A 24243-nucleotide genomic window follows, 5' to 3' on the forward strand; every position below is an offset into this window, starting at 1 on the left:
CTCACCTAACTCCTCTGACTATAAGAAATTCTTTGACTACTTAACTTCCAAAGTGGAGCACATTCTGACTCTCTTCCCTTTTGCAGAGATCACCATTCTTAGAGACTTCAATGTTCACCATCAGCTTTGGCTTTCCTCTCCCTTCACTGACCATCCTGGTGAACTAGCCTTCAGCTTTGCTATCCTCCACGACCTAGAGCAATTGGTGCAACACCCTACTCGTATTCCTGACCGTCTTGGAGATACGCCCAACATTCTTGACCTTTTCCTGACCTCTAATCCTTCTGCTTATGCTGTCACCCTTTCTTCTCCGTTGGGCTCCTCCGATCACAATCTCATATCTGTATCTTGTCCTGTCACTCCAATCCCTCTTCAGGATCCCCCTAAGCGAAGGTGCCTCTGGCGTTTTGCCTTTGCTAGTTGGGGGGACCTGAGGAAGTATTTTGTTGATTTTCCTTGGAATGACTACTGCTTCCATGTCAGAGACCCGTCTTTGTGTGCTGAACGCATAACAGAGGTGATAATGTTTGGCATGGAGGCGTACATTCCTCACTCTTTTTCTTGACCTAAACCTTCCAAACCTTGGTTTAACACAGCTTGTTCTCATGCTATACATGATAGAGAGGTGCCCCACAAAAGGTGGGGCACCATCACCAGAATCTCATCATCCAGAATCTTCCATCTCCAGAATCTCATGCACTTTATATTTCTATCCAGAACCATGCCAAATCTGTTCTCCAACTAGCCAAAAACTCCTTCATTAACAGAAAGTGTCAAAACATTTCAAGATCTAACTCCCCTCGTGACTTCTGGCATCTAGCCAAAAATATCTCCAATGACTTTGCTTGTTCTTCTTTCCCTCCTTTATTTCAACCAGATGGCACCACTGCTATCACATCTATTTCTAAAGCTGAACTCTTCGCTCAAATCTTAGCTAAAAACTCTACCTTGGACAATTCAGGGCTTGTTCCTCCCTCTCCTCCACCCTCTGACTACTTCATGCTACCTGTTAAAATTCTTCGCAGTGATGTTTTCCATGCCCTTGCTGGCCTAAACCCTTGGAAGGCTTATGGACCTGGTGCAGTCCCTTCTATTGTTCTTCGAAACTGTGCCTCCGTGCTTGCACCTTTCCTAGTCAAACTCTTTCAGCTCTGTCTGTCAACATCTACCTTTCCTTGCTGGAAGTTTGCTGCTCTACTGGTGATCTTCTGGCTTTCCTTACTGATTCTTGGTCATCCTCTTTTAGAGATTTTGGTGATACTTTTTCTGTTGCCTTGGACATATCAAAAGCTTTTGATAGAGTTTGGCACAAAGCTTTGATTTCCAAACTACCTTCCTACGGCTTGTATCCTCTCTGTAACTTCATCTCAAGTTTTCTTTCTGACCATTCTATTGCTGCTGTGGTAGACGGTCACTGTTCTTCTCCTAAATCTATTAACAGTGGTGTTCCTCAGGGTTCTGTCCTGTCACCCACTCTTCTTATTATTCATTAATGATCGTCTAAACCAAACTTCTTGTCCTATCCACTCCTACGCTGATGATACCACCCTGCACTTTTTCATGTCTTTTCATAGATGTCCAACCCTTCAGGAAGTAAACATTTCACACAGGGAAGCCACAGAATGCTCGACTTCTGATCTTTCTAAAATTTCTGATTGGGGGAGAGCAAACTTGGTATTGTTTAATGCCTCTAAAACTCAATTCCTCTATCTATCAACTCGATACAACCTTCCAGACAACTATTCCCTCTTCTTCAATGACACTCAACCGTCCCCCTCTTTTACACTGAACATCCTCGGTCTGTCCTTTACTTATGATCTGAACTGGAAACTTCACATCTCATATCTAGCTAAAACAGCTTCTATGAAGTTAGGTGTTCTGAGACGTCTCCGCCAATTTTTCTCACCCTCCCAGCTGCTAACTCTGTACAAGGGCATTATCTGTCCATGTATGGAGTATGCTTCACATATCTGGGGGGGTTCCACTCATACTGCTCTTCTAGACAGGGTGGAATCAAAAGCTTTTCATCTCATCAACTCCTCTCCTCTAACTGACTGTCTTCAGCCTCTCTCTCATTGCCGCAATGTTGCATCTCTAGCTGTCTTCTACTGCTATTTTCGTGCTAACTGCATGCCTCCCCTCCTCCCGCGGCCTCACTGCACAAGACTTTCTTCTTTCTCTCACCCCTATTCTGTCCACCTCTCTAATGCAAGAGTTAACCAGTATTCTCAATCATTCATCCCTTTCTCTGGTAAACTCTGGAAGTCCCTGCCTGCTTCTGTATTTCCACATTCCTATGACTTGAATTCCTTCAAGAGGGAGGTTTCAAGACACTTATCTTTCAATTTTTTACTACTGCTTTGGACCCTTTTTATGGGACTGGCATTTCAGTGGGCATTTTTTTTTATTGGATTTTTGTTGCCCTTGGTCAGTGTCCCTCCTACATAAAAAAAAAAAAAAAATATATATATATATATATATATATATATATATATATATATATATATATATATATATATATATATATATATATATATATATATATATATATATATATATATATATATATATATATATGCAAGAATGTTGGCCTGGTACATAGATAGATTGTGTACTATAAAGTAATTTTTCTCTTAAGTGCCATGACAGAAGTCTACTAAACAAATCATTATGATTGGGGATGGCTCTGCAGACATGCATGGAACTGGGAAGGTTTTAGACTGCTTAGCTTCAGGACTGCATTTTGTATTAAGTTGATGCCATGGTATTGATGCTTGTTTATCATGTACATTCATGCATTATGTTTCAAGTAACTGAAATAATTGAGGCTTCTTTTATGTTAAAAAGCTTGATTAAATTTTTTATTTATTTTCCAGAAAACAATAACTTTCATCCAAAGCAGCAGCTTTGTACTTGTGCTAAAGCTTAATACCATGAGGAGGGTTTTGTAATGTTTGGTGTTATAGCTTAGTCTAATGCATGTTTTTGTCAACAGCAGCTTGAGCCAGACTCAGGTGTGGCACATTTCAAGTGTGGTTATGAACTGGGCCTAGATGAAGCCAAAGCAGATCATGAGTGGTCCAACATCACTCTGCCCAAAATAGTATCATGATAATATTTTTGTGCTCTGATATTTGCACTCTTGTTTTTCTTGTACCCCTGTGTGTACTTTTGAAAAGTATTGCTAGCCAACATGGAAATTTAACAGTTCTTGGCAAACATTCATTTGATGCTGTCTTACCTACCAAGGCCAGCCATTCAAATTTGCATGTCAGGTGAACCACTTAAACTGTGCTGGTTCCTGGATCAAGCTGAATGGCTGCCAAAATGCACCTCCTGAAACATGTAATATGGTATCCAAAAATTTGACATGGTAGAATATAAGTCATAAAGTACAGATGTACAGTATTAAGAAGTGTAATTAAGAGGAATGAAGTCCATTAATTGTTTTTTGAGGAGGATGAGGGTTATTATGTAGCATTTAAGTCATGTTTCAGTTCATTATCAAAGAAAGCTTCAAACTTCTGGGTCATCAAAAAAGAGGCATCCTGATGGAAAAGTTCTAACTCAAAACAGTTCAGAAATGGCATAGATGGTTTGGCTAATACATTATGTCAGATCCTCTTTATATATCACTCCTTATAAGTTTTCCTTTTTGCTTTTACTTAGGAAGCTAATTTTTCATATATATATATATATATATATATATATATATATATATATATATATATATATATATATATATATATATATATATATATATATATATATATATATATATATATATATATATATATAATACAGACGGTGTTTATGTTACGAGCGAGATATGTTCCAGAAGGCTGCTCATAAGTCATTTTGCTCATAACTCATCATTATAATTTTTCAGTACAAAATAAAAATATCATACATTCTGCAAACAATGTAATGCTCACTTATTTGATACTTGATACCATGAGAGAGAGAGAGAGAGAGAGAGAGAGAGAGAGAGAGAGAGAGAGAGAGAGAGAGAGAGAGAGAGAGAGAGAGAGAGAGAGCATCTTGCCTTATGGGTGATGTGATACTACTGAGTAGTGACAGGCTCAAGGCTTATGCCAAACGCAAGACTCAAATATGCCAGGCATACTACCCAGGTTGAAAATGAGATGCTCTCTCTCTCTCTCTCTCTCTCTCTCTCTCTCTCTCTCTCTCTCTCTCTCTCTCTCTCTCTCTCTCTCTCTCTCTCTCTCTCTCTACCCCTTCTTCAGGTTATACATGCCTTTATTCATATAATTAATTAAGATCACTGTTGAAAAGTATAAGACAGATTTGTTTGCCTGTTCATGGACTTAGGAGTGGGTGTAGCCAAAAGTTATGAGATGCTTCATTTCTGTTTATTCTTTTTATTATTGTTTACTAATTTGTACATTGTTATAAGGTCTCTTCTTTCTCTTTTCTCTTGTAGTGTTGGTAATCCCATCTCTTCAAGTCTTTCTTCATAACTTAGTCTTTCAATTCTGGTACTATCTTTGTCACTATCCTCTATTCTTTTCAGTTTCTGTATATCTTTTTTCTATGTAGAGCCCAAACTACTGTTGCTTATTTCAATTTAGGTTGTATCATGCTTATTATAATTTTCTTCATCTTTTCTTTATCTAAATAGTTAAAAACCACCTTAATGTTTGTTAAGAAGCTGTATGTAGAGCCAAATATCCTGTTTATGTGTCCTGAATCATTATTCCCAAATCTTTTTCTTCATTACTTTTCATTATTATTTTCATTATTATTTCTTTTTACTTTTTCCTATTTTCAACACATTATTCTGGCATCAAATTTTAGTTTCCATCTTTGGCTCCATACATGCATCTTGTCAGTATCCATTTTATAACTCCTTGCAGTCATTTTCATCCTTTATTATTTCCATTATTTTTGCATCATCAGCAAACAGGTTTATATAACTATTTAGATCCTGTCATATCATTTACATATATCTTAAACATAATAGGTGCAACACAGATCTTTGTGGTACCCAGCTTGTCACTCTGTGCCAACTTGATTTAGTGTCTGATTACTGTTCTGATTTCCCTCCCTTGTAAATAATCCTCCATCCACCTCAATGTTGCTCCCTTTAGTCCTCCTCCATTCTCTAGCTTCCACCTAAGGCTTTTGTGGGAACTTTATCGAATGCTTTTTTGAAATCCAGGTATACCGCATTAACCCATTCGTCCCTCTCTTGCACTCCATCTATTACTCTTGTATAGAAGCTCAGTAGATTTGTGACACAGGATCTCCCTTTCCTAAATCAAAATTACTTTTCTGCTGTTATCTTTTCATCTTCTAAATATTACAATTGTCTGTCTTTAATTACTTCTTCATAAAGTTTGCTTACAATACTTGTTAGTGACACCTGTCTATAATTTAATGGTTCCATGTTATTTCCCTTTGTATATTGGCACTGTTAGCTCTTCCATTCCTTTGTTACTTTTCCTTCTCTCAACAAGCTGTTAATTATATCCCATATTGTGTGTTTGGTGATGCGTAATTGGCTTTTTTCTTTAGTTTAAACACAATTTGTTCTGTTCATTTTGTAATGCTTGTAATGATGAGTGCAAGACAAACAAGTCACAGTGATATCATTCAATCATAGATCTTCACGCTTGTGATGAGTGTGAGACAAACAAGTCACAGTGATATCATTCAATTGTAGATCTTCACATGTTGGGCTTGAATGCTGTCGATGTAGCAAAACATGTGAATTAGAATATGCAAAACTTCCAGGACCTCATATTAAAATTCATCAAGTGAGGCAGTGAGGAATTGTCCTTACACAGGCACAATGGTGGTATCCCTGCTGCTTCCCTTTAGCAGCCATGCCATAAGAGTCAGAATATAGTCCAATTGCCTTCATAGAGAAGCTAGAAGCTGTGGGGTAATGATAAAGGGATGCCACCACCATGTTTGTAGAAAAACAATTCCTCACTGCCTCCTTTGATGAATTTTTGTATGAGGCTCTGCAAGTTTTACATTTTAAACCCACATATTTAAATGGGATTATTCCCAGCTGACAAAAACTGTTGTTTATATTGAGTATCTTCAACATTTGCCTTATTTCAAAGATTAAATTACTGTCTTACCCATTGTGTCTCTACTCCAAATACATGAAAACAATTGAAATACTTACAGAAATTATAAATTAGTAATAAATGGCAGCTTTTGCTTTGTCTTTTAGTATTTGAAATCAAGTAACTTTGTTTGAGAACTTAATTATGGTACGATAACTAAAGAAATTATGAATTCAAAATTTTGTTCAAAAAGGGAGGCGTTCAGTAACTGAGGTTCCACTGTGTGTGTGTGTGTGTGTGTGTGTATATATATATATATATATATATATATATATATATATATATATATATATATATATATATATATATATATATATATATATATATATATATATATATATATATATATATATATATATATATATATATATATATATATATATATATATATATATATATACAGTGGAACCTCGGCTCTTGAACTTAATTTGTTCCTGAATGTCATTTGAAAAACCAAAACTGTTTTCCCCATAGGAATCAGTGTAAAATGGATTAATCCATTCCCAGAACTTTCTTAGCGGCTTATGACAGACAATCCCACAGCTAAGATGGCTGCATCAAAACATCTCCAGCTCACAATTTATCTAGAAAGGATGTATTGAATGAACTTAGTGACACAGAACTCATCAGAAGATACTGTTTAGACCAGTCTAGTGAGGGAAGCCTTACAGAGGGATACAGAGAGGAGCAACCCACTTACTGCCAAAATGAAAGTGATCATAACACTTAGACATCTTGCTGCTAGGAAAAGCTACTGGAAAAATGCAGTTGTGTGGTAATGATGGCATTGAGGTCATTGAGAGAGCCATAGGTGGCTCAGGATTACTCCTGAGCGCTGAAAACTGTTTGTTTACATCAAGGCTTTTCGATGGGATCACATTTACCTTATTTCAAAGATTGAATTATTGTCTTCCACTCAGTGTCTCTCCTCCAAATATATAAAAGCAAAGTAAATATTTATAGAAACTATAAATTAGTAATAAACAGCTATATCTTAATATTTGAAATAAAGTAAGTTTGTTCTAGAACCAAATTATGGTACTGCACCTGAAACAATAATTAGTTCAAAATTTTGTTTGAAAAACCGATTTGTTTGAAAAGGGAGGCATTTGGTAATTGAGATTCCAATATATATATATATATATATATATATATATATATATATATATATATATATATATATATATATATATATATATATATATATATATATACTCCATGTATCCTCACTACTTTTTTTTATTATTATTATTATTTTTTCATTTAGTAACTAAATCACACATGCATATTCGAACTTCAGTCTTATCATAAATCTTTAGTTTTCTCAGCATTCCCTCATCCATATAGTTGAATACCAGTCTTATGTTTATTAGCAACTTGTAATGGTTTGTGTACATTATAAGTTTTCTTCTTTGACTTTATCAGTTTCTACATTACTGATCTTGTGCTTTCATGTTCCTGTGTTTTTGTGCATTCATTTTACTTGTAGGAAGCTAAGAGAAACTTTAGATTCTTCCATGTATCATTTCTTAACTCTCTGGCCACCCAGTTTCATTCCACACACACATGCCACAAACATTTTTTTTTATTATGATTTTTCTTTGTATTTATTTACTTTATTTTGTTTTATTTTATTTTATTTTATTGGATCCACTCAGCTAGTCTCCAACAAGTCCTCCTGGAACACATAACACTAAAAACCTGAGTAGATCATGTTAGAGGTTCCATCTACTTTGACAGTAATAGTCAGACATATACAGAACACAAGACCTGAACTCTTCATGGTTTACATCATTAATGATATCACACTAACACAAAGCCTTGTCAATTCCTTCCAATTTCAGGCCTTGTGTGTTCAAGGAATCTTAGGCTTCACTTATTTGAGGTGTCATCTCTCATCATTCCTTTGAATTGCATTAATTACCTAACTGTATCTGTCCAACCATTATGAAAAGTGCACTCTATTTTACCAGGTCAGTGGTGGAGAAGACCTGCCCCATGTGCCGTGAGTCCCTGGAGAGCACTGATGACACCTGGGTGCTCTCTGAGGCTCCAGACTCTGATCAAGTTAATGAGGAGATCCGCAAGACACTCATCAGCCTTGCAGGCACTGAGGGTGAGGCTTCCACTTAAAGATCTGACCCATGAAGAGGAAGGAAGACAGGTGACATGTCTAACCTGTCAAAGCTTCACCTCAGACATTCATCACTGTAGCAGATACTGGCAGGTGTGAGGCTTTTACCAAGGGAAGGTGGAAGGATGGATGTTTGATGACTTCCTTCCTGCTGCTGCAGCTCCACCTTACATCAGCTGGTCCACACCTTCACTTCTTCATGCTGGTCTTCAAACTCCCATTCTGGATTGAGGTTTGCTTCTTGTATGTCATTTATTTCCTGAAGACTTACTGACAATAAGGAATTCCAGAGCATTTTTCACTCTGTCATTGTCCAAATTATGTACTGTAGTTAATTTCTCCAAGAACACTCAGCTCAATAAACTTTACAGCTATGTCTATGGGTTTCAAAATGTTGAATGTGGCTTAAATAATTTTGCTCATGAGAGATGCTTTTATCTAATTTTTATGTAAACTTTGCCAATTCTTGCAGATGCAAGGTGACAAAAAAAAAATTAGGAAAACTAACAATATCTATCTATCTATCTATCTATATATATATATATATATATATATATATATATATATATATATATATATATATATATATATATATATATATATATATATATATATATATATATATATATATATATATATATATATATATATATATATGTTTCGTTATGTTTCACCATTATAACCTGAGGAGAATATCAAGGCTTATAATAAATCTTCATATCTCAAAGACAAATGGTCTGTTTTGCATAATATATATCCCTCATATCAACTTTATAAGAGTGATACATATAGGACAACCCTGACAAATTGTTATTTTGAAACCCATCTGACCTAGAGGTCAAAACTTTGTGCTTTATATCTACATATGATTAGTTAATGTTGGAGGCCAGCAGTTTCAGTAGATGATGTATGTATTTCAGAGTTTTCACTTAGTTGTGGACATTCATTAAGTCACTCCACTCCAAGACTAAAAAACCTGAAGGAAGTAGGTTTTGCTTTAGATTAGTTTTATTTATAGGACACAGCATGTGGCATTACATGTAATATATGTAGTGATGTGTAGCTTTTTCTTAATATTGTCTGGATAAGGGAGAAGGAACCTGAGGAGGAGTAGAGGTAGCGTGTGCAGCCTGCCAACAGCATCCCTGCCACTGAGTGGTTTGGGGAGCAGCAGGCCAAGCTGCTGTATCATGAGGCTCAACATTTCCATGTACTATGGCATCTAAGTCAGTAGCAAAAATGTGCTACACTGTAGTGATAATGCTTTTCCAGTGCTTATTACTGTTACTGGGCATTGAGCATATTTAAATCTAATTTGTTTGTGGTATTCATAATGGTGTGATACTTTATAACAAACCAAGTCAGTATTCAGTACTTTCATACAAAATACCCATATATTTACATCTTGGAAAGCATCACTACCACTATTGTGCCCGGTGGTTATATCCTTTGTTTCTTAGCTTTATTACATGAATTAAAATCTTGGTGGTGTGCTACAAAGTGATGTTGGCAACCTAGTCTGCCTGACTGGCAGACTTGTCTTGAGTGCCCAAGCCTCACTAGATTTACAAGTGGATTACTGAGTGCATTGTTGTGGAAGATATTTATCTGTAGTATCTCATTTTAATACCACATCTAGCTATAACAGAAGCAACAGCTGAGTATGGAAAAGGGATATTCATGAGCAGGTAATTTTATTGTATGTCTTTGCTGGTTCTGGGCTCTGTAATGGTTTCCAGTTTGTTGACTTAGTATATTTATATATTTGCTATAGACTATTCGAGTTTCTACATAATCAGAGGTGTGGGGCATCAAGAAAGCATGTTTGCTCTTTCACTCTGTGAATACAGATGGACATTCTTTAATTTCCATACAGGTCAGCATTATGCAAGTTAGTTGTGCAGACCTCAGGAGTGTACTCAGACCTATATAGTTGATGCTATTAAAAGTCAAGGAAAATCTCATCATTATTATTATATGTCCTTTATTTGGTTCAAGATGATCCCCAAAACCTGGAAAAATTACTTTCAGAAAAATACATATCACATAACCAGTATGTTGCTATAATATTATTATTATCAAGGACTCTATAGTAGGAGGACAGTCCATTCCAATGTGTGAGTTGGCAGTTGCACAAACACAGCACCACCAAGTGGCCAGAGGGATAAAACACTCAGCCACCACACTGAAGAATGTGGGGGGAGAGATGTGATTTGTTGACTCAAGCAGCTTTTTATTCGCATATACATTGTCAAGATGGGTATTTGATCATGCTCAGCAATGTAATGTTCAAGTAATTACAAGTGGAATAAGGATTTATCCTTTTTTGGTTTTCCTAAGGATCCTGAGAGGAGAGGTAACAGTTTGTAGACTTGGAAGTCTACCTTTATCTGATGAACTCATAATGTACCTGTGGTCTGTTATTGGTATTGTACTGGGGTTTCCAGGTGGCAGGTTATATATCAGTCTAATGGTTACATGACATTCTGACCAAGCTATTTATGGTCATTCCTTTAATCCAACTCTTAATTTTTCATGTAGTGATTTTTTTTTTTTTTTTTTTTTTTTTTTTTTTTTTTGGGGTACTGGTCAAGGGCAAGGCAACTACCATAAGAAAAGGGCCCACTGAGGTACCAGTCCTCAAACAGAATCAAAAGTGGTAGTCAAAGATTACAGGATAAGTTTCTTGAAACCTCCCTTCTTGAAAGACCAAGTCACAGGAAGATGGAAATACAGAAGTAGGCAGGGAGTTTCATTGAGAGTCATTGAGAATACTAATTAACTCTTGCATTAGAGAGGTGGACAGAGTAGGGGTGAAAGAAGCAAGTCTTATGTAGCAAGGCTGTGGGAGGAGGGAAGACATGCAGTTAGCAAGATCAAAAGAGCAGTTGGCATGAAAATAGCAGTAGAAGATAGCAAGAAATGGAACATTGCAGCAATAAGAAAGAGGCTGACAGTCAGTTAGAGGAGAGGAGTTGATGATGCAAAAAGGTGTGGTGTGAAGGTGGCTACAGTGTGGAATTACCTGCCACAGTGTGTTAGCTCACCTGCCATACCAACTTGCAAGTCCACTCAGCACTAATATCTTAGCAGTATGTTTCAGAATTAAGACTAACATCTTAACAGGTAGTAGATATAGACCAAGGTACAATTTTCAAACATGACCTTCAAAATTGCTTGGGGTAGCAGGTGAGCCTGTGGATGCTGACTCCCTTATCCCTTTTGTTCAAAGCCTCAATGCCATTACTTAACACTTATGACCCAGCCTTGTGATTAAGCAGGCAAGCAATTATTGGATCTCTGTGATTTATATAACATGAATACTGTTTCAAGAATGAATTAGGTTACACAAGGCAAATACAATATTCATATTCCTGCCTTTAATTTAGGAATGACATCATGATATGCGTTGTTAAGGAAATCCACAGATGAGCTTCACGAGATGATTTTAGTCATAGAGAAATACAGTATACAAAAAATAGAAATACAGGATGAATATGAAGACAACAAAAGTGTTCAGCAACTATATACCAAAGAAATTAGAATTGAGAATGCCATATTGTGTATGGAAAGTACAGTATTTATCTAGGAAGAAAAAATAGTTTGAGCCTAAAACATGAAAAGTACATCAACAGAAGAATAGGAATAGGATGGAGTGCCTTAGAGAAACCAAGCAATGTAATAAAGAGTAATCAACCACTCAATAAAAAGAAAAGTATATGGGTAATCCGTGCATTTTACCAGCCCTAACATACGGTTAGGAGATACATAGGTAAATAGAGAGTAGTTAGTGTCCATGAAGGAACAAAGAATAGTTTACTAATATCAAGGGGACTCTATATTATAATTTCTGCAGCCAAATCTTAAAGAGTGAAACTAGTGGGTATGATAACTCAAGGAAAAAATAACCTTCATTGGTACGGGTAATGGTAAACTAAAGCGAGCGAGAGTAACGTTTCCCTTTGGGCGTTGGAGGCGCCACCGTCGCAGGGAGAACAAAATTTTAATATTGAGTGGACCATCCTCCCAGTATATAATCCTTGTTATTATTATTATTATTATTATTATTATTATTATTATTATTATTATTATTATTATGTAACAATTCAGAATCTATCAGAGAATTATAAAAAAAGTAATGAAATAAACGTGATGTAATCATATGTATTGTAACATGACAGAAACTGAGTCAGCACTCGGTGGTGATTGATTGTGGCTGAGACAGGCTGAGACGGCGCGCGATGTCATTCTTTTAACTCATGTATTGCATGTTGGGCTTTGTTACTCAGATACATCGCTACCATAGATAGGTCAGTTATCAGTGATGGATAATCTGATTGTAAATAACAGGCAACGAACTCCATTACAGTTAAGTACTCGTAGTGTACGTTAGTAAAATGACTTTCTAGCCTGTGGTTATGCAAAGTAAATGCGGAAAGACGTGACCGACTTATGTATGCCGCAGGCGCAAGCTGTTGGAGGAGGAAGAGGAGTGGCAGTGGAGACCGCTAGGTAAGGGGCGGGGCAACTCCCCGGGATCACCTGTAGGTTGTGGCCTCGATGGAAAAGAAGCCATTTTCGGATGCAATAACTAGCCAAGTTTTTAATCGGCGAAACAAAGATGTAACTCCTGTAGACGCAAGGAGTTAACTTATGAGTGAGTTAAGAGATTATGGTAAGCAAGGGTTATCTTAATGATACTTTTTTTTTTTTTCAAGTGGAAGATAGAAACATCGCACATCGTGGCAGCCTCCACCTTGGCAGTTCCTCCTGCGAGACTGGAGAGAGTGAACACGCCAGTTGTTTACTCCTTTATATTTTGCTTTTACTGTCTTTACGTGATGCGGTGAGTGTGTGTGAGCGTACAGCCAACCGGTGCCGGGACAAGGCAGGCGAGGGAAGAACAGTGCACTTCCAAGGGATAGTATGCGCAAGGGTGAAGCTCTCTTCGTTTCACCCGTTTCACCTTTCCCAGGCAGCTGCTTCAGGTATGTAACTGCGGCTAACTTATCCACACATCACTGATAGAATACACGTGTCCAGGCCTACGAAGAAAGTGTTAGCGGTGTGTTTAGGCATGGAATGTGCAGGCTGAAGGGGAGCCATACGTGGGATTGGCAGTGAAGGAACGGGTCACGATTCGTGGCGCACCTGTTTTTCATGCACCTCAAGAAATCTGGGCCCGAGGGAGTCGTGCAGGAGGAGCATTGCCTTTGGGATTCACCGGAAAATTAGCTGGACCTTGCTACTTTGTTGCTTCCGTGATTTTTTTTTTTTTATGTTAAGAAAACTTGAGGGACACTCTCTCCCTCTCTCTCTCTCTCTCTCTCTCTCTCTCTCTCTCTCTCTCTCTCAGCTTATTTGACATATACCTCGTATTCACATAAGCGAAATATACATTTTTCAGTTCTCAGCATAGTCATACAAACGAGCGCACACACCGATACAGTAAGAGATATTTACGCAAAGAAACGAAAATAGCAATTGCGAAATATGACCTGTAAAAGGAATTACCCGAAACATAAATGAAAGACTTGCACGAAATGTTACTTCAGCTTACTCATCCCCTAAAACTCTTTAAAAATGTGTATAAAACTAACACTGTGTAAATAAAGTTAAATAAATTTATAGATGTATACGTCGTAGCAATGAACTCGTATAAGAGGACAAGGAAAGTAAATAACCCGTTTCGATACTACTTTAATCTACGCTAGTCAAGTATGGAGTCTTAGATTCCCTTTAGTGGCAGCATTGAAATTTCTCCTTCCCTCAACAAGACCTCATGAACTTTAAGACGTAGGATTCGAAAGAGTAATCTTGTTGAGGTCTCTATAGCAATAGTGGTCCCACATTATAACGGTCCATGTGTGTGTGTGTGTGTGTGTGTGTGTGTGGTCACCTAAATCAATGGGTTAGTTTCCTGCGTAGAAGATGGTGTGAGATCGTAGTACAGTAGTAGTAGTAGTAGTAGTAGTAGTAGTAGTAGTAGTAGTAGTAGTAGTAGTAGTAGTAGTAGTTGTTGTTGTTGTTGTTGTTGTTGTTGTTGTTGTTGTTGTTGTTGTTGTTGTTGTTGTTGTTGTTGTTGTTGTTGTTGTTGTTGTTGTTGTTGTTGTTGCTGCTGCTGCTGCTATTATTATTATTATTATTATTATTATTATTATTATTATTATTATTATTATTATTATTATTATTATCATTATTGTTGTTGTTGTTGTTGTTGTTGTTGTTGTTATCTTTATTATCATTATTGTTGTTATACTTTATTTATAATTTAACTGACAGAGAAAGATGCGTGTATCAGGTAAGAACAAAATTAATGAGTGAAACATAATCAGAATTAGCGAATGAAACGGTACAGAGAGAGAGAGAGAGAGAGAGAGAGAGAGAGATCCCTGAAGTGTCAAGGGTCACGGATTTCGTATTCCACCTCGTGATTTCAAGGATTTTTCTATTAGTTTCTCGTCGTCCACAGCTGAAGTCATAATCAGTCTCTCTCTCTCTCTCTCTCTCTCTCTCTCTCTCTCTCTCTCTCTCTCTCTCTCTCTCTCTCTCTCTCTCTCTCTCTCTCTCTCTCTCTCTCTCTAAACAAATGAAAGCAAACCAAATACTCGCATTAATCAACCATTACACACACACACACACACACACACACACATGTATACTAATGTAGATGGTTTGATGTCGAGCCTATTGGAACTTAAAGACTACTTAAAGAACAATAAACCATATGTGGTATGTTTAACAGAAACTAAACTAAAAAGAGGAAATAAAGTTGGGATGTACAAAGGAAGGATATAGCACATGGAGGAGAGACAAAAAAGGAAAGGGAGGAGGAGTGATGATACAGGTAAAAGAGGATATTGTTGTTGAGGAAGTGGAATATAGTGACAGAATAGCGGAAACATTGGTTGTGATTAAGATGAAAGGAAGTGAAAAAGGAAAATCATTGTGACATACATACCACCGAAAACTAATGCATGGGAGACCAATAAATTTAAAAAGTATGCCACTAGTAACAAGAAATAGTATAGAGGAAATGATACGTAAAAGTAACAAAGTGCTCCTAGTAGGCAACTTCAGCACTAAAGGAATTAATTGGGAGGAGATGGAAGTGAAAGAAAATGTCTGGGCATGGAGCAAAGAACTTATGCAAATCATGATAGTGAATACAATGAGACAGTGGGTGAATGCACCTACGAGATGCATAGAAGAACCATCACAGTTAGATAGTGTTTACAAAAACCCAAAAAAGTAGACCAAGTATACATTATCTGAGTCCACTGGGAAGAAGCGATCATGTGACAACAGAAATAGTACCACAAGAGGAAAAAGTGTTACACAGGAAAAAACAATACAAAAATGGGAGACAGAACTATGCTAAGGCAAACTTTGCAGAACTTGATAAATTTTAAGTAAAAAATTAACTGGAAAGAGCTATTTGAAGATAAAGTAGTGCAAGAAAAATATGAGATATTTTTTAGTAGGTATAGAGAGGGGGTGGAACAGTTTATACCATGTTATAAAGAGAAAATTGGGAAGCATGAATGGTATAATGCCAGCTGTGTAGAAGCAAAAACGAAAAAGGACAGAGCATGGAGGAAAATTATGAGAAAACTAAACACAAATACTAGGAAAGAATACAGAAAGGCAAGGAACAAATACAGTAAAATAAGAAGAGAAAAAGAAAGAAACTTTGAAAGTGACGTAGTAAGAAAATGCAAGGAAGAACCCAAACTCTTCTACAGATACATAAATGGGAAAATGAAACATAAGGATGGCATAAACAAGTTAAAAGGGAAGAAAGAATTTATGAAAATACTGAGATGAGTAAACTAATGAGTGAATTTTCTATCTATTTACAAAGGAAACCGAATTTGTGCCACCGAAAGTTATATCACAGAATGAGGGAATACAGGAGATACAAGTAAAGAGGCAAGAAATCAAGAAACCGCTGGAAGAGCTGAATCTTAGGAAGCTATAGGACCAGATCAAGTAAATGGGTGGATATTAAAAGAATTTTTTTTTTTTTTTATGTAGGAAGGACACTGGCCAAGGGCAACAAAAATCTAATAAAAAAATGCCCACTAAAATGTCAGTCCCATAAAAGGGTCAAAGCAGTGGTCAAAAATTGGTGGATAAGTGTCTTGAAACCTCCCTCTTGAAGGAATTCAAGTCATAGGAAGGTGGAAATACAGAAGCAGGCAGGGAGTTCCAGAGTTTACCAGAGAAAGGGATGAATGACTGAGAATACTGGTTAACTCTTGCGTTAGAGAGGTGGACAGAATAGGAGTGAGAGAAAGAAGAAAGTCTTGTGCAGCGAGGCCGCGGAAGGAGGGGAGGCATGCAGTTAGCAAGATCAGAAGAGCAGTTAGCATGAAAATAGCGGTAGAAGACAGCTAGATATGCAACATTGCGGTGGTGAGAGAGAGGCTGAAGACAGTCAGTTAGAGGAGAGGAGTTGATGAGATGAAAAGCTTTTGATTCCACCCTGTCTAGAAGAGCAGTATGAGTGGAACCCCCCCAGACATGTGAAGCATACTCCATACATGGACGGATAAGGCCCTTGTACAGAGTTAGCAGCTGGGGGGGGGTGAGAAAAACTGGCGGAGACGTCTCAGAACACCTAACTTCATAGAAGCTGTTTTAGCTAGAGATGAGATGTGAAGTTTCCAGTTCAGATTATAAGTAAAGGACAGACCGAGGATGTTCAGTGTAGAAGAGGGGGACAGTTGAGTGTCATTGAAGAAGAGGGGATAGTTGTCTGGAAGGTTGTGTCGAGTTGATAGATGGAGGAATTGAGTTTTTGAGGCATTGAACAATACCAAGTTTGCTCTGCCCCAATCAGAAATTTTAGAAAGTTCAGAAGTCAGGCGTTCTGTGGCTTCCCTGCGTGATATGTTTACCTCCTGAAGGGTTGGACGTCTATGAAAAGACGTGGAAAAGTGCAGGGTGGTATCATCAGCGTAGGAGTGGATAGGACAAGAAGTTTGGTTTTGAAGATCATTAATGAATAATAAGAAGAGAGTGGGTGACAGGACAGAATCCTGAGGAACACCACTGTTAATAGATTTAGGAGAAGAAAAGTGACTGTCTACCACAGCAGCAATAGAACGGTCAGAAAGGAAACTTGAGATGAAGTTACAGAGAGAAGGATAGAAACCGTAGGAGGGTAGTTTGGAAATCAAAGCTTTGTGCCAGACTCTATCAAAAGCTTTTGATATGTCCAAGGCAACAGCAAAAGTTTCACCAAAATCTCTAAAAGAGGATGACCAAGACTCAGTAAGGAAAGCCAGAAGATCACCAGTAGAGCGGCCTTGACGGAACCCATACTGGCGATCAGATAGAAGGTTGTGAAGTGATAGATGTTTAAGAATCTTCCTGTTGAGGATAGATTCAAAAACTTTAGATAGGCAGGAAATTAAAGCAATAGGACGGTAGTTTGAGGGATTAGAACGGTCATCCTTTTTAGGAACAGGTTGAATGTAGGCAAACTTCCAGCAAGAAGGAAAGGTAAATGTTGACAGACAGAGCTGAAAGAGTTTGACTAGGCAAGGTGCAAGCACGGAGGCACAGTTTCGGAGAACAATAGGAGGGACCCCATCAGGTCCATAAGCCTTCCGAGGGTTTAGGCCAACGAGGGCATGGAAAACATCATTGCGAAGAATTTTAATAGGTGGCATGAAGTAGTCAGAGGGTGGAGGAGAGGGAGGAACAAGCCCAGAATCGTCCAAGGTAGAGTTTTTTGCAAAGGTTTGAGCAAAGAGTTCAGCTTTAGAAATAGATGTGATAGCAGTGGTGCCATCTGGTTGAAGTAGAGGAGGGAAAGAAGAAGAAGCAAAGTTATTGGAGATATTTTTGGCTAGATGCCAGAAATCACGAGGGGAGTTAGATCTTGAAAGGTTTTGACATTTTCTGTTAATGAAGGAGTTTTTGGCTAGTTGGAGAACAGACTTGGCATGGTTCCGGGCAGAAATATAAAGTGCATGAGATTCTGGTGATGGAAGGCTTAAGTACCTTTTGTGGGCCACCTCTCTATCATGTATAGCACGAGAACAAGCTGTGTTAAACCAAGGTTTAGAAGGTTTAGGACGAGAAAAAGAGTGAGGAATGTATGCCTCCATGCCACACACTATCACCTCTGTTATGCGCTCAGCACACAAAGACGGGTCTCTGACACGGAAGCAGTAGTCATTCCAAGGAAAATCAGCAAAATACCTCCTCAGGTCCCCCCAACTAGCAGAGGCAAAACGCCAGAGGCACCTTCGTTTAGGGGGATCCTGAGGAGGGATTGGAGTGATAGGACAAGATAAAGATATGAGATTGTGATCGGAGGAGCCCAACGGAGAAGAAAGGGTGACAGCATAAGCAGAAGGATTAGAGGTCAGGAAAAGGTCAAGAATGTTGGGCGTATCTCCAAGACGGTCAGGAATACGAGTAGAATGCAGAGAACAAATGGAAGAACCCATATGGGATATAATTAACAGCTCGTTGAGAGAAGGAAAAGTACCAAGAGCTAACATAGTGCCAATATACAAAGGGGGAAATAAAATGGAACAATTGAATTATAGACCGGTGTCACTAACAGGTATTGTAAGCAAGCTTTGTGAAATAATAATTAAAGACAGATAGGTGGAATATATAGAAGATGAAAAGATAATTACAGAAAAGCAATTTAGATCCAGGAAAGGGAGATCCCGTGTCACAAATGTACTGATCTTCTATACGTGAGTAATAAATGAAGTGCAAGAGAGGGGCGGATGGGTTGATGCGTTTATACCTGGATCTCAAAAAAAAAAAAAACATTCGATAAAGTTCCCACAAAAGCCTTATGTGGAAGATAGAGAATGGAGAAGGACTAAAGGGAGCAACATTGAAATGGATGGAGAATTATTTACAAGGGAGGGAAATGAGAACAGTAATCAGACACTAAATCAAGTTGGCGCAGAGTGACAAGTGGGGTACCGCAAGGATCTGTGTTGGCTCCTATTATGTTTCAAATATATGTAAATGATATGACAGAGGATCTAAATAGTTATATAAACCTGTTTGCTGATGATGCAAAGATAGTTAAAATAATAAAGGATGAAAATAATTGCAAGGAGTTACAAAAGGATATTGACAAGATACATGCATAGAGCCAAAGATGGAAACGAGAATTTAACGCCAGAAAATTCCACTTATTGGAAATAGGAAAAAAAAAAAAAAAAGAGAGAGAGAGACCTTCGTGGAAGTACAAAATGGGAGGAAAAATAATAATGAAAAGTAATGAAGAAAAAGATTTGGGAGTAATAATTCAGGACACATTATCACCTGAAAGGCACATAAACGGGATATTCGGTTCTACATACAGCTTGTTAACAAACATTAGGGTGGCGTTTAGCTATTTTGATAAAGAAATGATGAAGAAAATTATAACAAGCATGATACGACTTAAATTGAATACGTAGCAGTAGTTTGGGCTCTACATAGAGAAAAAAAAAAAGATATACGGAAACGAAAGAATACAGAAGATAGCAACGAAGATGGTACCAGAATTGATAGGACTATGAAAAAAGACCTGAAGAGATGGGATTACCAACACTACAAGAGAAGAGAAAGAAGAGACTTGGTAACAATGTACAAATTAGAAATTAGTTAACAATATAGAAAAGATAGACATAAATTACTTGGTATCACATATGGAGGAGGGAGAGACAGACCAGGGGGATTGGGAAAAAAATAAAGAAGAGTGGATGTTCAAGCGACATCAAGAATACAACTTCCCGTATAGAACTATTGAAATCTGGAATGATTTGAAGGAAGAGGTGGGTGCGGCAGTGTACACATGTTTAAAAAGAAACTGGATAAATATGGTTATGGAGATAGGACAAAATGAGCTTTGGCTCGTGCCCTGTACAATACAAATAGGTAAATATAAATACACACACACACACACACACATACCTCTGACCGTAGGTTATCATATCTCACATACGAACACATTATGACCTTAATATGGTGTTCATTGTAATAACATCCAACCACTTTATAATATCTCCTCACCTATCCCCTACCATCTTCCTCGTCCAGTTGAACTCTCGCTTCCCAACCTCCCGCGGACGATGACGGCGTGGCTGGCGGTGGTCCTAGTGCTGGCGGCGGCGGCGGCGGTGACGGAGGGGCAGAGGGAGAACAAACCGCCGGTCTTCCTTCCTGACGGGGACATGAAGGGCTTCTCGCTCAGGTTAGTTTTTTGTGGATGGAATGGTTGAAAGGGAACACTATTTTTACTATGACTTTTTATTTTGTTTTATTTATTTATTTATTTATTATTATTATTATTATTATTATTATTATTATTATTATTATTATTATTATTATTATTATTATTATCATTATTTATTATTATTTATTATTATTATTATTATTGTTATTATTATTATTATTATTGTTATTATTATTATTATTATTATTATTATTATTATTATTATTATTATTTTAGTGAACTTGATGTATTTTCATTAATTTGTTTTCTGCCATATTCTCTCACAGTTATTTCATATAGGTGTGTGTTTGTATAGATGTGTTTGTTCATTGTATATGTTTGTTGAGTAATCTATAGTGTGCGTGTGTGTCCAACTCTTCTTGTATTTCATCCTCTTGCTTGTATCTCACATCTCTCTTCTTGTCTGCAACCCACCAGAGAGGACACCCCAGTGGGCTCCTCAGTCTACAAACTGAGGGGCAGTGATCCTGAGGGGACACCGGTATCCTTCACAGTATCTGGCGACCATCTGAGTGTGGACAGAAACACAGGAGTGGTGACCCTGGTGCAAGCACTGGACAGGGAGAGCATGGCCAAAATTGAGGCTATTATTACAGTGACAGGTGTGCATTTACCTGTTTGTGTATACTGTGCACTGTTATAATGTGTAGGGCCTCAGATACACTAGTATGGTTTTGTCTTATCTTTATTTCTCCTGTTTTATTTATTATTTATTTTTTCCCTCCATGCATATCCCTTGTCTCTGTTACTTCTTCTAGTCTGTTCCAGATGTCCATATTTGTACTATATGGAAGATGAACTTTCTTAGTTTATTAAAATGCTTATCTTCTCAAGTATCTTGCCTTTTTTTCATCAGTGTAACAAATCTTTTTATTTATTTTTTCTGATATATACTTGTGTGTGTGTGTGTGTGTGTGTGTGTGTGTGTGTGTGTGTGTGTGTGTGTGTGTGTGTGTGTGGGTGTGCAATCTGATACTGTACACACATTTTGTAACATACATTAATAGCATGCAATCATATAATAGTACTGCACACAATAATCATTAGCAAAATAACAGCTTACTTTCTTTACATTCCACTAAAATCAGATAATCCAGCCCCCAGTAAGGAGCATTCCATCTTTCACTTCCCTTTCCCAGATGAGCGGGTGTATGGTTTTGAGGCCAACACGGTGCCTTTGCGGAGAGAAATTCCTGTGCTGGATGTGAATGACAACCCACCAGTCTATCATGACCAGCCATACTCCTTCTCTGTGGCTGAGTCTGCCTCCCCCAGTGCCACACTTTTCTCCCATATCAAGATTTCTGATGCAGATGAGGGCGATAATGCTAAGGTTACGCTGGAGTGTGTCAAAGAGGAGGTATGTGTAATTACCCCCCATATCTCTCTCTCTCTCTCTCTCTCTCTCTCTCTCTCTCTCTCTCTCTCTCTCTCTCTCTCTCTCTCTCTCTCTCTCTCTCTCTCTCTCTCTCTCTCTCTCTCTCTCTCTCTCTCTCTCTCTCTCTCTCTCTCTCTCTCTCTCTCTCTCTCTCTCTCTCTCTATATATATATATATATATATATATATATATATATATATATATATATATATCGTGATTATCCTTAAATTTTATTAAATGCAATGATGTAAAAATTTTCCTGCTAACTTTCTTAGATGTATTTCTTCTCTGTGATGCTGTCCTTATCACTGTCCCTTTGTTCCCTCACAGAGTCCACGTGCATGTGAGCAATTTGAGATCAGGGCAGCACAGTTGCTGGAGGGTGAATATGTGGGCATTGTGTCCTTGCGGCAGCTACTGGATTATGAGAGGGAGAGTCACTACACCATTGTGGTAGGTGACAGTGGCCTCTTGCTGTCCTCTACTTAGCCATTTGCTGTAGACTCTTTCATCATCTTTAATCCTAAAATGAGTGATATATCAGAGATGGATAGGTAGATCAAAAGATTCCCATATTTTGACTTGTTGATATTCATGACTATATTCAATTATATACTACCTTTGCAATTTTGTACATAACATTTTTCCTTTACTCACTTATATATTCATATGAATTAAACATGCTTTTTATAATTGTTCTTTTGGATGTTACCTTCTCATATATTCAGGTGGTCAGTCAGTCTGACAGTCAGTCGCTTAATCAGCTATTCATTTTGTCAGCATGCAATTCATTGCTTAGTACAGTATTCTCTTTTTGCAAACTCTCTCTTATTAACTATGGCATGAGATTTCTTTATATAGGAGGGGCTTTGAGAGGGCTTCAGTCTTTGTACAATTTACCTTAGCATACCATTACAGCCTTCCTTCTCTTTTAGGTGCGAGCTTCTGATGGGGGTTTTGAGAAGCAGCTTAGTTCCACGGCAACAGTTGTGGTAGATGTACGGGATGTGCAGGACCAGCTCCCAGTGTTCCTCAATGCTCCCTTCAGTGCTACAGTCAGGGAGGCTTCACCCCCAGTAAGTCTTCTGTTTTTAGGTCAGAAATTAATTAACATATTACATTCACTTCCATTGTTTTAGTGGTTTTCCTTAATTTTAGTTATCTGATCTACTAAAATTCTATAAATTTTCAGCTTTTGTATGGAGATTATTTGCTTATTAGACAACTTGATATTGAGAGAAAATGCTAAGCACACTGGAGATAAGTGCAGCAAGTTAATGAATGTCTGATCACAACTAGAGTACATACATTCCTGCAGGAGTGTCAGTCTGGGAATTTATTGACTATAACATATGTAAACTGTTTGATAAAATGAATTTATAACAAAACCAGTAAAGGGAAAACAACTTAATTTTTACCACTTCCATTGCAGGGCACCTCTGTTTTGGTGGTGGGTGCACGGGATGGTGATCTTGGGGAGCCCAGGCCCATCACCCTCTCTCTGGAAGGAGATGATGCTGGCTACTTCAGCCTGGAGGATGTGAAGACCCATGAGGACAGCTCCCTCTCTGCCACTCTTGTCACCTCCAATGTTACTCTTAACAGGGAGAACCCACTCATCCTCAACAATGGAGGCCTCTACACATTCAGCATTAGGGTGAGTTGTCACCTGTTATGTTCAGCTCAGAGACAGCTGAAGGAATGCCTGTTAATTATGTCTTAGTTTGCAGTTATCTACTTTATATAATTTTTCATCTTATTTAATTAATTGATTAATTAATTTATATATTCATTTATTTTCTCATTAAGGTATTGGGGGTCCAAATAGGATTTTAAGAGGAAGTTTTATCATTTGCTGCCATTGCTTACTAGCCATTATATTGTGACTTGCATTGTACTGGGATAGCCACTGATAATTTTTGTGGCTTTTAGCTTTTATACCTTGCATTCCTTTTATACCTTGTATTCCTCTGTCTATTGCAGAAATTACTTATAGACAACTATGACTATTTTGTGTTCACAGTATCTTTTTCAAATTTTTGAAACTGTATGCCTTAATGGGTGACAGGCACAGGAGGAAGGGGCCCAGGCTGCTGTATCCCAGGTGACAGTGGTGGTGACAGATGTGGATGACCAGAAACCAGTATTCTCACAGGAATCCATTGCTGTGCAAGTCCCAGAGGACATTGGTAAGTGTCTTGAATCTCGAGATTTGTTGATGATGCTGACAGACAAATGAGTGCATTGTGTTCTCTTATGTTTCTTCACAACTTCCAGTTATTTGCAATAAATCAGCTATAAGGGTAATGAGGCCTCATTCGTAAAGCATTGTGTAAAACCTTTAGAAACCTTGAAAATTGAAGA

At 37.7% G+C, this 24243-nt stretch overlaps 2 protein-coding genes across 6 annotated transcripts in view; both read left to right on the plus strand.

Annotated features, from left to right (window-relative positions):
* Positions 1 to 10197, plus strand: part of LOC135105001 (RING finger protein 141-like) — a 17946-nt gene extending 7749 nt beyond the window's left edge. For all 3 annotated transcript variants that reach the window (XM_064012877.1, XM_064012876.1, XM_064012878.1), the window contains exon 6: positions 8075 to 10197. In XM_064012877.1, the coding sequence (XP_063868947.1) occupies positions 8075 to 8234 (160 nt within the window). In that variant the 3' untranslated portion in view covers positions 8235 to 10197. The remainder of the gene's footprint in view (positions 1 to 8074) is intronic.
* A 2676-nt stretch (positions 10198 to 12873) lies between these two features.
* LOC135105000 (cadherin-23-like) overlaps positions 12874 to 24243 on the plus strand; it is a 44716-nt gene continuing 33346 nt past the window's right edge. For 2 of the 3 annotated variants that reach the window (XM_064012873.1, XM_064012874.1), the window contains exons 1-8: positions 12989 to 13223; positions 20305 to 20458; positions 20918 to 21102; positions 21640 to 21860; positions 22210 to 22332; positions 22815 to 22955; positions 23312 to 23536; positions 23948 to 24068. In XM_064012873.1, coding sequence (XP_063868943.1) covers positions 20337 to 20458; positions 20918 to 21102; positions 21640 to 21860; positions 22210 to 22332; positions 22815 to 22955; positions 23312 to 23536; positions 23948 to 24068 — 1138 coding nt within the window. In that variant the 5' untranslated portion in view covers positions 12989 to 13223; positions 20305 to 20336. Of the gene's footprint in view, positions 12893 to 12988; positions 13224 to 20304; positions 20459 to 20917; positions 21103 to 21639; positions 21861 to 22209; positions 22333 to 22814; positions 22956 to 23311; positions 23537 to 23947; positions 24069 to 24243 lie in introns of those variants that run through there. The other variant, XM_064012875.1, reaches the window with a different exon arrangement.

The sequence above is a fragment of the Scylla paramamosain genome, chromosome 11 (genome assembly GCF_035594125.1).
Source record: "Scylla paramamosain isolate STU-SP2022 chromosome 11, ASM3559412v1, whole genome shotgun sequence".
Lineage (NCBI taxonomy): Eukaryota > Metazoa > Arthropoda > Malacostraca > Decapoda > Portunidae > Scylla > Scylla paramamosain.